The following is a 15,246-nucleotide window of genomic DNA, read 5'->3' as shown; positions in this document are numbered from 1 at the left end:
AATTGTTTGGCCTTTTTAAACATTTGGCCTAGTTTAAATTAACTGGAATCTAAAAATAATATTTGTAGATTATATGATAAATCATGAGCTTTAAAATGCACCAGCCATGAATTAAAGGGTAATGCATTCATTACATTTCAAAATAAAGAATGCAAATTACAAACATGGCAAAGAAAAACTAAGAACATATAACACTCGAATAGTAATTTATCGTCATGCCAAGTATAAATAATTTACTTAAAAGGGCAACATAATTACCAAACAAAACTATGCTCAATATTACAACATATATTAATTAAAGTTTACTTTTAAAAAAATTAAATGCAAAAGAACTCTAGAATAGACCAAATTTAACTAACATTCAACTATATTACTCAAACGCTCAAAAGCTTACAGCAGCTAAATTATTTGCTAAATCTTAAAATTGCCATATAATTTTAAACAATACACGTCATATAATAAAACATATTTAAACAATATTTGGCATCCCAAATAAAGGTGACAGGTCCAATCTTAATGTTCGCAACCTTTGAGTCTTTTATATTTTTTCTTTAGGTCCTTGTATCTTAGCATCAGCTCAATATATAAAATGTCTTGCCCACCGCAATGTTTTAGAATATCATCCATGCATTTTGTTATAACTTCTAACCGTTGTGTGTTGTAATGATTAATTACGACGTCAAATTCGCTTTTTAAAAAATCAACACCGCATTGGGCAGCCATTTCTTTCGCATCCTCTTCAGAGATGTTGCTATGACCATGGAACTCAGCATTAATTGGACCGTTAGTAGAGTCGGTAAATGTAAAAACAACAGTCGCATCCCATAGAAATGTACCGACATGATTAACAACATTATAAAAATGCCGAGGCAACTTTAATTCCGATAACATTAGTGCAAGCAAGTAATCATACGTGACTATAAGGTCTGACATCCTGTTTAAATTATACCTAAAGGAACATGATCACGTAACGTCGTCAATTTAAATAGATGCGAATATATATACTTGGCAAATTAATAGTTCGTACAAACATGGAACACAAAACTTAAACTTACGAAGAGAAAGTCAGACAAACGTACCACTGTATGCGGAGGAAGTCCAAGCCAATGTTGAGTGTCGATGGACACAACAATAATCAATTTATATATTGAGGCGAAGAGTAATGCATTTCTAAAGAACAATAAAAAATATAAATGTTAGTCTGAGAAGGATGAGGGCCACATTAAAGGTGATATATGTAAAAAGGACAGACTAAAGAAGAGGCAGTCCTTAATTCACGGAGAATAGATTATATATTAGCCCCATTAAAAAGTGAATTTAACAATTAAAGTCTATGCGTAGACACGTAGGGGAAAGCTATAGCAATAATTATTGTAGTGAATGACATAATCAAAAAAAAAATTGATTGGAAATGGAATGGAAAAGCTGACAAATGAATTTATTTTTTGTTGTCCCGGCATTTTTCAAAAGTAATAATAGCAATACAAGACAACAAATTTGAATTTGTGATGCGTTTGGAAAGTTGATAGTAATTAATTCACCGTCCCTACATGAAAACAACAACGCAATATAAAATTAACAATTTTGCTATCTTCGAAAACACCATGAGCAATGCACATGGATTTTCATATTCAAATGTTCAACCGTTCATACTTTATTATGAAATAATACTTTTATCTGTACATAAGTATTATCAATTGTAATATTTTTGCAAAATGTAAAATGAAAATTAACATCACGTTCTTATCATTAAATCAATGCTCATTGAATAAAGTATTCTCTTGTATGCAAATCACGTAACAGTCGTCCATACTTTTAAACGTATATATGCTTTCTTCATTGTGTCTCACTATACAACCGCTACTGAGAGCGAACTACGGTGCAATGTTCAATACATCATCAATCATTTCAATTTTCTTCATCAATATAGGTGTGTCGTTTATACAAATAGAACAATAAGCCAACTAACAAAATTTAAATTATTGACCAATGTAAGTAACATAAGTAAACTGAAAACACTATTAGGGAAAATAGTAATCAGCAAAATTACAACCTTTCCAACACTAACATCTTCCTGTGCTGGCCTAGTAACGACTTTAGTAGTGCAAATTGCTGGTTTATTAAAAGCATTGTGTTGAACTTCTATATATAAAAAAATGATATATAAAAAAGCCATGTGCATAAACTAACAATACACAATTACACGACTAATGCTTTGCTGCTAGAACACAACTGTACAATGATAATTGGTAAGCAAACTACTTTATAATAAATAATTTTATTTAATTAAGCATTAGTAGTACAACTACATAGTTAAAAATAAAAGGTACATTGATGGTACTACGAATCAACAAAATGGTATTCTTCTATAACTTGTAACGGTTGAACGTTCACTCTTGCGACGAAAAGAACCGAACTTGTGGCCGACACCTGCAATTACGCAATTACTATACGATACACTCGAGACTGACAACACATAAATGATGACAGTGCAAATCACTTTAACGACAAACACATTACGCTACGATAATTAATCTATATCACATAATCTATAATTAGTGCTATAGCTAACAGTGGGCCAATAATAAGAAAAAATAAAATTACAAAAAAGAAAAATTCGTCTTCAGGGAGATGGAACATGATAATTAGAAGTAGGACAATTAAAACTATAATAAAAAACAAAAAATATTTCATTCTAAAGTGGGATGTGAAAAATAGGAAATAGGAAATATATGAGAGGGTTTATGCAAGTTAACAAATAAAAAAAAAGAGAGTATAAATAGTAAAAAAAATGGCCGTTTATTACCGTTTTAATATGACCGTTTTTTCAAAAAGTTAGATAAAACAATAATGTCATTATGTATAAATTTGGAATATAGCACTATTTGTAAAGTATTCAAATTGTTTTAATGAAATTTTTCAAAAAGGTTGTAGATTTTAAAAATTCAAATTTAAAATAAAAAATAGGTAATATTTAATTATACACAAATATTAATCTAATATATACAAATTTTTCTTATATTACAGTTTTTTTTGCAGAATGAGATGTAGCATAAATTAAAATCAATGTAATCATAGTTTGTCAAATAATCACTTATCGATAAATGAGCAACCATTTTTTTAAACATCAAAAACATATATATTAATAAGAAACTAAATAACCTCAAATTAAAACATTTATTAATATAATATACATACAAATATTTTCTCATAATAATTTTGTTGTGCAAACTGGGATGCATTAGAGCTTAGCTATTGTAACAACAGTTCATCAAATAATCGCGTATCAAAATATGTGTCACTTTTATCTAAAATAGCAGGAACACATCTATTAATTAGTAATATATATATATATATATATATATATATATATATATATATGAACCTTGTTCAATAATACAAAACAAAACTAATTTGTAAACTGATATATCTGATAAACAATAACATGACAATAATTAACTAACCAATGACGCGTCAACACATATTTTTTCACATCAGTAACAATACACATATATCTATTACTAATTTATTTTCTAGTAGTCACACGGTCTTGCTATGTTTTATTCATTACATACTATATATTGACTGAATGTAACATAATTCTAAATCACTTATAATAATAGAATATATATATATATATATATATATATATATATATATATATATATGTGTAATCATGCAGTCTGGTCGGACCTAAAAGCTTCATTCCCAGTTTGCAGTCAACAAATTCAGCTTCAGAAAGTGGAAGCCGGCATGTGACTATATACACAGTATCCATAAATCCTTTTTCCTAACAGATTTGTAGTTGTGCGGAATAATCGTTCGAAAACGTAGCATTTGAGCGTGTTTGGCGTAAGACCTTTGATATTTGCCATCCGATAATGTCCTTCCTTGATTAAGTAGTTTCTCCATTATGACGCTCTTAGCTGAAAAATGTAAATGTATTGAAAAATACAAAACTGCTTAGTTTGCAATTACAATTGAACAAATAACGCACCTTGAATGTTAGTTTCGCCTATGTTCTTCGAAGACTGGAAGAAACAAATCATGTAATAGAAAGAAAAAAATAGTGGCTAGTGGAATGTGTAATTCTGAGACCATGGTATTTATATTATTTTGTGGGAGTGTATGGTAAAGCGAAAGAAAGTTGTGTGGACGGCAACCACCTCTGTCGTTGAATAGTCGTTGATTGAACAGCCGACACATTTAGTGGAACCCCGTATTTCAAGCTGGCTGTTAACACCATGCACCAATAATGCAAATTTTTTCATACCATAGCTGTAATAATGACAAGAAAACTAACTTTAAAGTTGGCCGATATTATATTATTAAATAGAGGAGTATCTCGTAATTTAAAAAGAAATACGTGTCATGAAATTATACTTAGATAAACACGTCATGCATAAATATAGTGTACGATTAAGTTTATTTCGGTAAATACCAACGTTATTTTTCGTCTTGAACAGTTATATTATGAATCATAACTTATACCAAACACATACGACTATATTTTAAATAGCACATTACTAAATATAACCAAACAAATAAATTTACAGCAACAATTAAATGTCGCAGTAAAAAACAAAGATACGCAAAGTCTAAAATAGCAAAAATACAAATATTCAAGCCATAACTTTAAAAGTGTTTTATAGATCGATAGTATGCTTCAGTTCATGCTAGAAAAACTCTGGGGCAGGTCCCCTAGTCGATTTTCTGTTTCTTACTTCCTTGCGAGGACGAAGAAGATTCCTCGTCTGAGAATTGCAAAGTACGACGGAGCTTGGATGGTGTTGTAGGAGACAATCGCGTGCGTACTACTGACTCCGAAGGTGGCAGCGAAGGGGAAATTGGGAAGTTATCCATGCTACTTTCAGCATCGCTGAACACCTGGACCACCTTGAACGCCATTTCTGAACAATCTTGAACGCGGTCGCTTATTTGAAGTTGGAATACACGGCGTAACCCGCAAATTCTTTTCAAAAAGGGCGGCACATCGTATCTGTCCTTCGCCATACTTGATAGAGTAAACGCAGGCAATCCAATTAAATTTGCAGCCATATTGCCGAATAAAATAATCGGAACCTCGTTGGTCGCATCTGTAATTATTACCGTGACCCTATACCTAATAAATATATGATATTGTATTAGTCTGTAAGTTATATAAGTAAACAACACTATTATTGATTAAATTATTTACCATGGTATAGGCATAGCTTCCAACAAACCGCATTTTTTGCAATAAATATTTTGATCATACGTTTGCACGCCACTTTTACATCTTGGGCATGCACGATAATACCATCCCTCACTTGAATCAATCTCTCTGATGACAGCTTCGCATGTGTATTTTTTTCCCTAATAAACAATATTTGTTACTTAATATGAGGAAATTTGATTACATAAACTTTTACATATGAGCAGCGTTGAAGAAGGGCATTACCTTATCAGTGTGGAAATCGAGCTGCAACAATTCATTCACAGTCTTTCGATTCTCATTCCTTTCTGTTTTGGGATCCGTCAAAGGGGCCTTTTCATTTACAATCACTTCCAATTCCGACGGTTTTATTGGCAAACTAAATAATATGTGTAAATAAAGCAGGCAGTGTCATTAGAGAATAAGAAATGAATATAATAAACTAAACAGAATAACAAACGACTGTATCAGCCAACAACACCTTTCCATAAAGGATTCAACTTCTGGCAACTCAGGATTCACAAAGAACTTACTTGCCGCTGTTGCCGCTAACACGGGTTCTCCTGAAACTGAATTAGCGCATAACTGTAAAATCATGGCAACTTAATTTATAAATGTTTGAGAAATTACCATAATGTGGCTTCACGGCTAACGATGTTTTGACCAAAATAATTGGGCCTTCTTTGGCACATTCAATAATATGTGCTTCAGGAAAGTCCCGTGCAGCTTTTTCCCATAGTGTAACACTCATTCTTTCCCTCCTAAATTTCAAGAAAAGTAAATAAATTTCAAATATCTAGCAATAAGCAAATTGAGTATAAAAATATTTGAACCCAAGCGTATTTAGCAGCGTTAACATTGTAACTATAATAAAATTGCGAAAGTTCATTCAAATGTATCGAAGGTCAGAATGATGATGTGCAATAACCCTATAGAATTAAAGGACTACGTAGCATAATACAATGCCATGAGACATAAACACAGATGCATACTGTAAATTCTGAATCGTTATTGATCGCTTGGTTCTAATGTTGTCGGAAAATCGAGTCTGCTCAGCACCTTCGAGGACCACCAGTTGCCCTATCGTATAAAAAAAAAAACAGTGCGTTAATAATATAATTAGTATAAACATACATTACACAATTTTCAAAATTTGCAACAAACCATTCAGAAAGTTCAATTGGTTAACGCGTCCTTTTAAATCGTCAAAGGACAGAAAATTGAACTTGTCAAACAGAATGGCAGGGGTTGTTAAATCATCGATTTGCCTAGCAATCGCATTTCTCGGCAACATGAGACGAAAAGCATGCGGACTTATGCGATAGTTAGCCTGCGCAGGCATAACCGAAAAGCCAGATATGGCATAAACTTCACCCTCGACCAATAATTCACGGAACTGTGTTTCCGCACCCTTGCCTGCAACGCCCTGAATTATATCACCCTAACATCATACACGACATTGTCAATATGCATCGATATAGTATGAATATAACTACACACACATAAATCATGCAAGATAAATAATTTAAACGAACCTTGTAATCAATCAGAAGAAACTCAAAGCTGAATATTACATCAGGATTATTAGGGCTATAAAAATCCCAGACTCTAGCAACTCTGGCTATAATTCGAACTTGCTTTGTATCCTTTGTAATATTGCAGATTTCAACAGATGCCATCACTACTAGAAAACAGCGTATTTGCGACGGACTTTTGCGACGGATATATATTCCGTCGCAAATTTACCTTTTTTGCGACGGATTTTGCGACGGACGCTAAATCCGTCGCAAATTCTATCGAAATCTTGGCGGGGTGATTTCCCGCCCTTATAGCGACGGACTACCCGTCGCAAAATAGTCGCTAAAAAGGCGGGACTTGGCGCGCTTAAATTGGCGCCTAAGCATTTGCGACGGATAAGTACATCCGTCGCAAACGTTTTGGCGCCAATTGAAACGCTGCGTTTCAATATAGTACTTTGCGACGGATTGCTATAATCCGTCGCAAACTACTATATTAAAACGCAGCGTTTCAATTGGGGTCTACATTTGCGACGGATATAGAAATCCGTCGCAAATGTTGATCCCAATTGAAACGCTGCGTTTCATTTAGGACTACATTTGCGACGGATTTCTATAGTCCGTCGCAAATGTAGACCTAAATTAAAACGCAGCTCGCCTTCCCCTTCCCATTTCTTTCAGAAAATTAAAACAGAATTTGAAACCGCTGCCGCCGTTGAACTCTTCCTCCTCCACGCCGCCGTTCAACTCCTTCTCCTCCACGCCGCCGGTCGTTTCCCTCCTCCTCCACGCTGCTCCTTTCTTCTTCTTCACCGTCCGCAGCCGCCATCAGTGCCTCCTCCTCCACCGACCGCTGCCGCCGTCAGCTCCTCCTCCTCCACCGAGCGCCGCCATCTGTTCCGCCTCCTTCCCTTCCTCCGGCGGTAAGTCTTGTTTAATTAATTGTTTAATTATTTTTTATTGATTGTTTGAATATTATTTAATAAATTGTTTAATATATAATAGTTTTATTATTTCGGTTTTAGACGTCACCTCCGTCCTGCTGCCACCGCCTCCGTCCTGCTGCCACCGCCTCCGTCCCGCTGCCATAGTGAGTTTTTCAATATTTAATTGAATTTTATTTAATTAAGTATTATAACTTATAGTTTAGGGAAAAAAACTCTAGTTTAGATTAATATAATTTCTTTTAATTAATTAATTAATTTTATTAATTAGTCAATTATAATTAGTTTACGTAATAAAATCCTACCTACTTTATATATTTTTGTTAATTGAAGTGTTAATTTAATATTAATTGTTAAATTGTAGGTTTATTAAATTATAAATTGGTTATTTGTGTGATTAATTTATTTAATATTATAATTAATTATAATGTTGAATAATTTATTATAGTGTTGTAATTGGTATTGATATTGTTGGTTGTAATTGATCAATAAGTAATACTTTATGTATTGTTAGTTTAATTTTTTTAATCGTTTTGCTATATAAAGTAATAAAAGTTTGCTGTAACCTCGCAGGGAGAGGCTGTTGAACTCTGGACCAATCTCCCGATCTATGCGGGAGATCTTTAGAAAGTGCTGGTTCGAGAATGGGCGAGCCTGGCGGTTTCTGACTCCAGAGCAGAGAGATTTCTATTGGGAGGAATTTAAGGTAATAAATTGTTAATTTTAAAGTTTGATTTTAGACTAACGCAAAATTACTAACTCAAACTTGGTGTTTATGTTTTGCAGAAGGAATACTGGTGGGATACGGCGGATTACAGCGACGACGTCATCAAAGGTGTATTCATGACGCATGCTGCCAACCGATACAAGGACGTTATTCACAGGATGAGAGACAAGGACGGCAAACATACCTCGATCAGCCAAGATATCTGGGATTCCTGGCAGGCCGTCTGGGCGTCAGAGGACGAGAAGAAGAAGTCCGATGTAGCTCGCGCTAATCGGATGAGCGAGCCTGCTGGAGCCGGTTCCGGACCAGTACGCCACACAGGGGGATCCCGTTCCGCCATCAGACATATGGATGTGTTGGTTTGTTTCTAGAATTCTTTTTTATTTATAACTATCTTTTATTTTCTGATTTTCTGATGAACTAACAAATTGTTTATTATTCTTTTAGGCTGACGAGCTCGGCCGCAAGCCTACCGCAACGGAGCTGTATACTCAGATGCACTCCACGAAAGCTGATAAGGGTGTCATGGTAGACAAGAGGGCCCAAGACATGAGTGTAAGTCATAAACAATCTAATTTTAGTAGTTGTTTTACTTTACTCAAGTGTTAGATTAAATTAGTGTAAAATGTGTTTTAATTTAAATTGTAAATGTTAGATTAGGTGTGTTAACAGCCGGTGGGTTGTATATGAAATCTATATGTTTGCAGGATGTCCCTGAAAAATGGGTGTTGATCAAATTATAGAGGAAATGCTGCCGAATTTTCGTTAGGATTTATACTTAAATTTCATATGTTATACGTTTTAATTAGCCGTTATGTGATATATATGTTTTTCAATCTTTTTGTAGGATGCAATTGCTCAGAGACTTGCTGCTGCATCGCAGCCGCCGACCGGAGAGGGTGGTTCGTCTAGCACAGCAGAAGTCGACGAGACGCAGCTATTTCTGGATATCGAGGGCGTCAACAAGAAGCGGCGTGTCTACGGGTTGGGTTCAGCGACTAGTGCGTACGTGGATACGACGACGTCTAGTAGGGCGAGGACCAAGTCCACACAGTCACAGCGAACTGAGGAGGAGATCGAGCGGCGTGTGCGGGCGGGGATCCAGGACGGACTGCGCCAGATTACCACTGAGGTGGAGGATCTCCGTGCCCAGCAGGCGAGAACCAATGAGAGGATGGCCGAGATTATTCAGGCCGAGATGGCGAAGATGATGCAGACTCTTCCTCCGCAGTATCGCCCACCCCCAGGTCCTTCAGACGATGACGACACTCCGACTTTGTAGTGTCACGTTTGTATTTCTGACATTTTGTATTTTTTCACTTTTATACATTTTGTGTTATCTTGTTTTATATATTTTCTTACGATATGTAAAATATAACATGTTTTTATATGAAATCGGTCGTTTTTGGAAATTGAGTTTTAATGAGAGTTGCAAATAATAGATTTTACAGATTTTAATCGTCGTGAATTGAATAGGAAAAACAGACGGAAAATAGATACTTCTGTCAAAATTGCGACTATATTTGCGACGGAAACGACTCCGTCGCAAATATTGACAATTTTGCGACGGAATCAATTCGGTCGCAAATATTAACAATTTGCGACGGAATTGAATCCGTCGCAAAATGGTACAAGTTTGCGACGGAATTTATTCCGTCGCAAATTGTTAATATTTGCGACCGAATTGATTCCGTCGCAAAATTGTACAAGTCCGTCGCCAATACGTCTCCCTTTTCATTTTTTGGGAGACGACATTGGCGACGGTGTGTTTGGTTATGGCGACGGGCTGGCCGTCGCCATATTTGCGACGCTCTGGTCGCTAATATATTAGCGACCAGAGCTTTTGCGACGGACTAGTTCCGTCGCAAATCCGTCGCAAATGTGTATTTGCGACGGAATATAAGTGATTTGCGACGGAATTGTCCGTCGCAAAAACAATGAAATCCAGTAGTGCATGTTCAACTGCACATCAACGTTAGCGGGATAACATGATAAGCATATTTACAGGTCCTGCAAAATTTCTGAATAAACAACGTTCTTTGTGTAGTTCAAATATATGCCTTCAGCATCTTTGTCGTTCTTTTTTATTAATAAACCTATACCATTTTCATTCGTGACACGTGATAAAGCAACATATAACTGTCCATGCGTAAATACAGGGTTGTCTAAGTAAATTCCTATTTTATTTAAAGTTTGCCCTTGACTTTTGTTGATTGTCATGGCATAGCAAACACGCAAAGGAAATTGACGACGTTTTAAAATAAAAGGCCATTTTTTATCTGTTGCTGACAAAACTATACGCGGAATGAAAACCCGATCACCGGCAAATGAACCTGTCATAATTTGAGCTTCAATCACACGTACGCCTAGTTGAATTATTAGTAAGCGAGTTCCATTGCACAGACCTACCGAAGGATTCAAATTGCGTAGTAACATCACAGGTGTGTTTAATTTCAGTTTCAAGGCATGTTGTGGGAAGCCATTAAATTGAAGAGTGTTTAGAAATTCAACAGGATAAAGCAATAACAATTCTTCTAAATTACTCGAATTATTACATATACTGTCGTAACTATAATATACGTGATCTTGTTCAGGTACTAAATCCAACACGGCAGAATTTATTATTTCAACCACTTCGTTTCGAGGACATACGATTGCCCTTTCCTGTAAATATGTGGGGTGCATATAACTTTCCTTAAATTCAGTATATACATAGTTAATAATACTCTCAATCGGATTGTCATCGTAAGTAATTATAAATTTAGAAGGTATATTTATCCAATTATTTTCCTCGTCAAACAATTCTATTTGTCTTGACATATATCTACCATCTCCAATAGACAACAACCACTGTGAAAATGAACAATCAGGCAAAAAATCAGAAACGGTTGTACTTTCATTTACGCGCATATTAATATTAAGCTTATAAACGTTAAATAATTCCCACAAATAAGACTTTGTAACAGACGCGTTTAGTACATCTTCTTTCGTTCCTTGGGGCACAACAGGCAAGATCTGCCGGAAATCACCACCCAATACAAAAGTCTTACCGCCAAACGGTAAATTTTTAAAATTTTCACACGATGTAGCTAAAATATCACGAAAAGAACGGTCAATGGCCTCAAAACAATGGTGGTGGTTCATGGGCGCTTCATCCCAAATAACCAAGGCAGTCTGTTTTATTAGCTCTGATAACTGTGTGCCCCTTTTAATTTCACACGACGAATAGCCATCTAAGTTAATTGGAATTTTAAATCTTGAATGTGCAGTTCGACCACCCGGTAATAGCAGCGACGCAATACCAGATGATGCAACAACTAAAACTATCTTGCCTTCTGACCTGAACCTGTATATAATTGTTTTGTATAAATAAGTTTTCCCAGTTCCGCCATGTCCATAAATGAAAAAAAGCCTACCATCCCCAGATTCAACCGAATTAACAATATCATCGTGAATTGTCTTTTGTTCATTATTTAGAGTGTTTACCATCGATTCATGTTTTATTTTTAAATCAAACGGGTCAAATGATAGTTCCTCAACAATAAGTTTGTTTGCGGAATTAGCAAATATAGAGCCTGCAGGCAAAGGAAGATTGTAATCTGGAAGCGAATTCCCATTGCGATTCAATAACTTTTCAAGCTCGAAAAGCACGTGATTTTTCAGTAATTCGTCTGGTATAGTGGTATACGCAATACCAAAAATGTGACGCATATTATATTCAACATCGTCCGCAAAAGTACGCCAAAACCTATTGAATAACCTCACAGGGTCACCAACATCGCAGAAAATAAGTAATATGACAAAAAGTCTACGCAACTGTTGCGATGAAGCCCATGCTGTAGATTCATCCAAAACTTGAATCCACTCCTTATCATCGCCTAATAAACCGTATGCCATGCAAGTCGCTTGGAAAGTTGGATATTGAATTTCACCCACTGTTCGTATTTCTTCAAAACTGCGAGGCCCTTTAACTATATTTAATAGCATTCGCAAATAATATAATTCCCCTGCATTTGGGTGCACAAATGTCACTCGACCTATGCTACGCCCACGTTTTCGCAATTCCCAAATTTTATCCCTAGAATTCCAAACCCATTTCGATGGAAATTCTGAATAAGTAAGTTCGCGCGCCTCCTCAAACCGAGCATTGATGGAAAACCATTCTGTAAGCATAGTTTTTCTATTATTGGCATTATAATACAGGCTCCTAATGCCCACGTGTTCATTAAAGTAAACGGAATTCATATTTGGTAAGTGCACAACTAATTTTTCAACGGCAGGTTCTCGATGTTGAATAGGAAATTCAAATATTCTCCAAGCTGCCTCACATGGAGATATGTAGCGACAATCTAAATAATTCTTCACTTCATCTCGAGGAGCTGTTTTTTCGCCCGTAGCATCAGAACCATTTTCAAGTACGGCACGTACTCTATCGGAACCTTTGCTAATGTACTTGAATAAGTACTTAACTAATGATGAATAACAACAAAATTCTACATTTAAATGCGCTTCAAAATCTTTTAACAATTTTGGATTGTATGGCACCACAAATCTATTGTCAATTTTAATACCATTTTTTCGACATACATTCCATTGTCTCGCCGTTTGTATATTCCAAACCCTTTTTCATCCATATAAGTTTCATCTCTAAATTTCTTAGGGAAATGCTTTGAACATTTTCCTTTGCGCATGCATGGGCTTTTTTCATTCAAAACACCACACGGGCCATGAATCATAAATTTAATTACTAACTTGCTGCATTGTAAATCAACTTCAGGATCTGGCAATTCAGCACATATAAAGTTATCTATTTGGGCGATTGTGAGCGGTTTCTGCGATGTAGCAAGCCAAATCAAACAGTGAATGCGCGGAAGGCCCCTTATTTGAAATTCTACTGTATATAAAAAAGCACTAATCGGCCCAAAGTACTTGCCATTCTTTATGTATTTGCTAAGCATGTCAACCTTAAATTTAAAAACACGAGCCACAATGTCAGGCCGATTTTCTGCCGTTTGTCCATCCATAACCGCTAGCATATCAGAAATTTCAGACCACGCAGGGTTGCATGTGAATGTAACAAACAGATCAGGATGACCAAAGACACGACAAATAGCCATAGCATCATGGTAATGTTCCATCATATATCGTGGACTCCCAGTGTAAGAGGCAGGCAGTATGACATGTTTGCCTATGTTATTACTTTCAGTATCACCACGAAAAAAAGCGTCGCGTATACCACTATATATCTCTGAGCGAAGAGCTTTCTGATTTCGTTTAATAAAATCTAAACGCTCTTGTTCTATACACGTGAAAGCATCCACAATAAATTGTTGAAATAGACGACCACCTCGCAACAAAGCTGACTGATCAGATCTGCGTTGTTGAATGAAATAAGCATAGTATTCTCGCATTGTAATATGAGCCCGCTTCACGCGCCTATTTCTAGTGGTAGGTGCGTACGGAATGTCTATTGTATAACCCCTTCGCCGTACGGAAATAATATTGGAAACTGCATCGCCATGAAACTGGGATGCAAACAACTAATTCTCCGTAAATCCCCAGTCTTATATTCGACCACAATATCACGATTCTGGTCATAATAACCGAAATCCCCAACTAAAAGTCCAGCAATTTCACTCGCTACTGGAGCAGCGTATTGATCAGTGTCATATTCTCTTCGACCAACTAACTTCAATTTTATTGGCACTAAAGAATCTTCAACAAATCTATCACGCGCCATTCTAAATGATTTAGCAATGTCGTTGCATTCGTCAAACATTTCAATAAGTCTAGTGACAATTGTTTCATCAATCGAATTTGGAGAACTATTCTGGTTAAAGCATGATATTCGATTGCTAACTTCGTTAATTGTATCGAAAACGTACAACTGGGCAAATTTAGGCTTCTCTCCATCGGCTGGCAAAAGAGAACCTATCGCATGATCATAGAAAAAAGAGACTAATATTTTTTGAAATATTTTATTTACACTTTATGATGGATAATATGGCTCCAAAATATCAGTAGAACAGTTAGAAGAAAGGCAAAAAAGTAGCATCTACTAGCACTAATGGACTTTTTCGTCAAATTGTGTCTTACTATTTGTCTCTTCTTGATTAACTGTCTAAACATGTTTTTAAATCATAGTTTAGGATTATAAATTTAGCCAATCTTTAAGATTTATGGTATTAAGGTTTATTTTCAAGATTTCAAATATTGTTTTTATCTTTTAAAGTTTAGGATTGATATTAAATTTGACATAAATCAGGGTAGATTCAAGGGGTGGAGCTCGGGCGGTCGCCTCCTAATTCTAGGGGTGAGCATTAAACGGTTAAATTAAATAATCGAACCGAATCAAACCAAATTACAAACTAAAATATAATTTGAAAATATGGTTCAGTTGGGGTCATAATTTTTAAAATTGTCGCTGTTCGGTTTTTGGTTTTAACAAAAAAAATGACCGAAATAACTGAACTGACCGTATTCTTAAACTATGCCATTTTAAACTTTTATATACACAAATTTCTATATTAAATTTATTTGTTTTTATATTTTAAAATATTTTGTTTACACTTTATGATGGATAATATGGCTCCAAAAAATCAGTAAAAAAGTTGGAAGAAATGCAAAAAAGCAGCATCTACTAGCACTAATGTACTTTTTCTTCAAATTATCTCTTACTATTTGTCTCTTCTTGATTAACTGTCTAAACATGTTTTAAATCATAGTTTAGGGTTATAAATTTAGCCAATCTTTAAGATTTATGGTATTAAGGTTTATTTTTAAGATTTTGAATATTATTTTTATCTTTTAAAGTTTAGGATTGATATTAAATTTGACATAAATCAGGGCAGAGTCAAGGGGTGG

General features: G+C 35.3%; 2 protein-coding genes and 1 long non-coding RNA gene across 3 annotated transcripts; 1 reads left to right on the top strand and 2 right to left on the bottom strand.

Moving 5' to 3' along the window:
* Positions 1-404: 404 nt before the first annotated feature.
* Positions 405-1,187, bottom strand: LOC130015028 (uncharacterized). Its single transcript, XR_008790029.1, has 2 exons — positions 1,080-1,187; positions 405-949 (listed from the first exon to the last, which is right to left on the bottom strand). It is a non-coding gene; the product is annotated as an uncharacterized LOC130015028 (long non-coding RNA).
* Positions 1,188-8,229: 7,042 nt separating this feature from the next.
* LOC126665123 (uncharacterized) lies at positions 8,230-9,718 on the top strand. Its single transcript, XM_050357825.2, has 4 exons — positions 8,230-8,361; positions 8,442-8,741; positions 8,830-8,937; positions 9,230-9,718. Exons 1-4 carry the CDS (start codon positions 8,266-8,268, stop codon positions 9,662-9,664), a joined length of 939 nt encoding a protein of 312 aa, XP_050213782.2. The 5' UTR covers positions 8,230-8,265; the 3' UTR covers positions 9,665-9,718.
* A 665-nt stretch (positions 9,719-10,383) lies between these two features.
* Positions 10,384-13,793, bottom strand: LOC126664257 (uncharacterized). The gene is made up of 2 exons (XM_050356564.1): positions 12,954-13,793; positions 10,384-12,834 (listed from the first exon to the last, which is right to left on the bottom strand). The coding sequence occupies exons 1-2, from the start codon at positions 13,791-13,793 to the stop codon at positions 10,384-10,386; spliced, it is 3,291 nt and encodes a 1,096-aa protein (XP_050212521.1).
* Positions 13,794-15,246: the final 1,453 nt, after the last annotated feature.

Source organism: Mercurialis annua, linkage group LG1-X, assembly GCF_937616625.2.
Source record: "Mercurialis annua linkage group LG1-X, ddMerAnnu1.2, whole genome shotgun sequence".
Taxonomy (NCBI): domain Eukaryota; kingdom Viridiplantae; phylum Streptophyta; class Magnoliopsida; order Malpighiales; family Euphorbiaceae; genus Mercurialis; species Mercurialis annua.
This window is presented reverse-complemented; position numbering and strand designations above follow the sequence as displayed.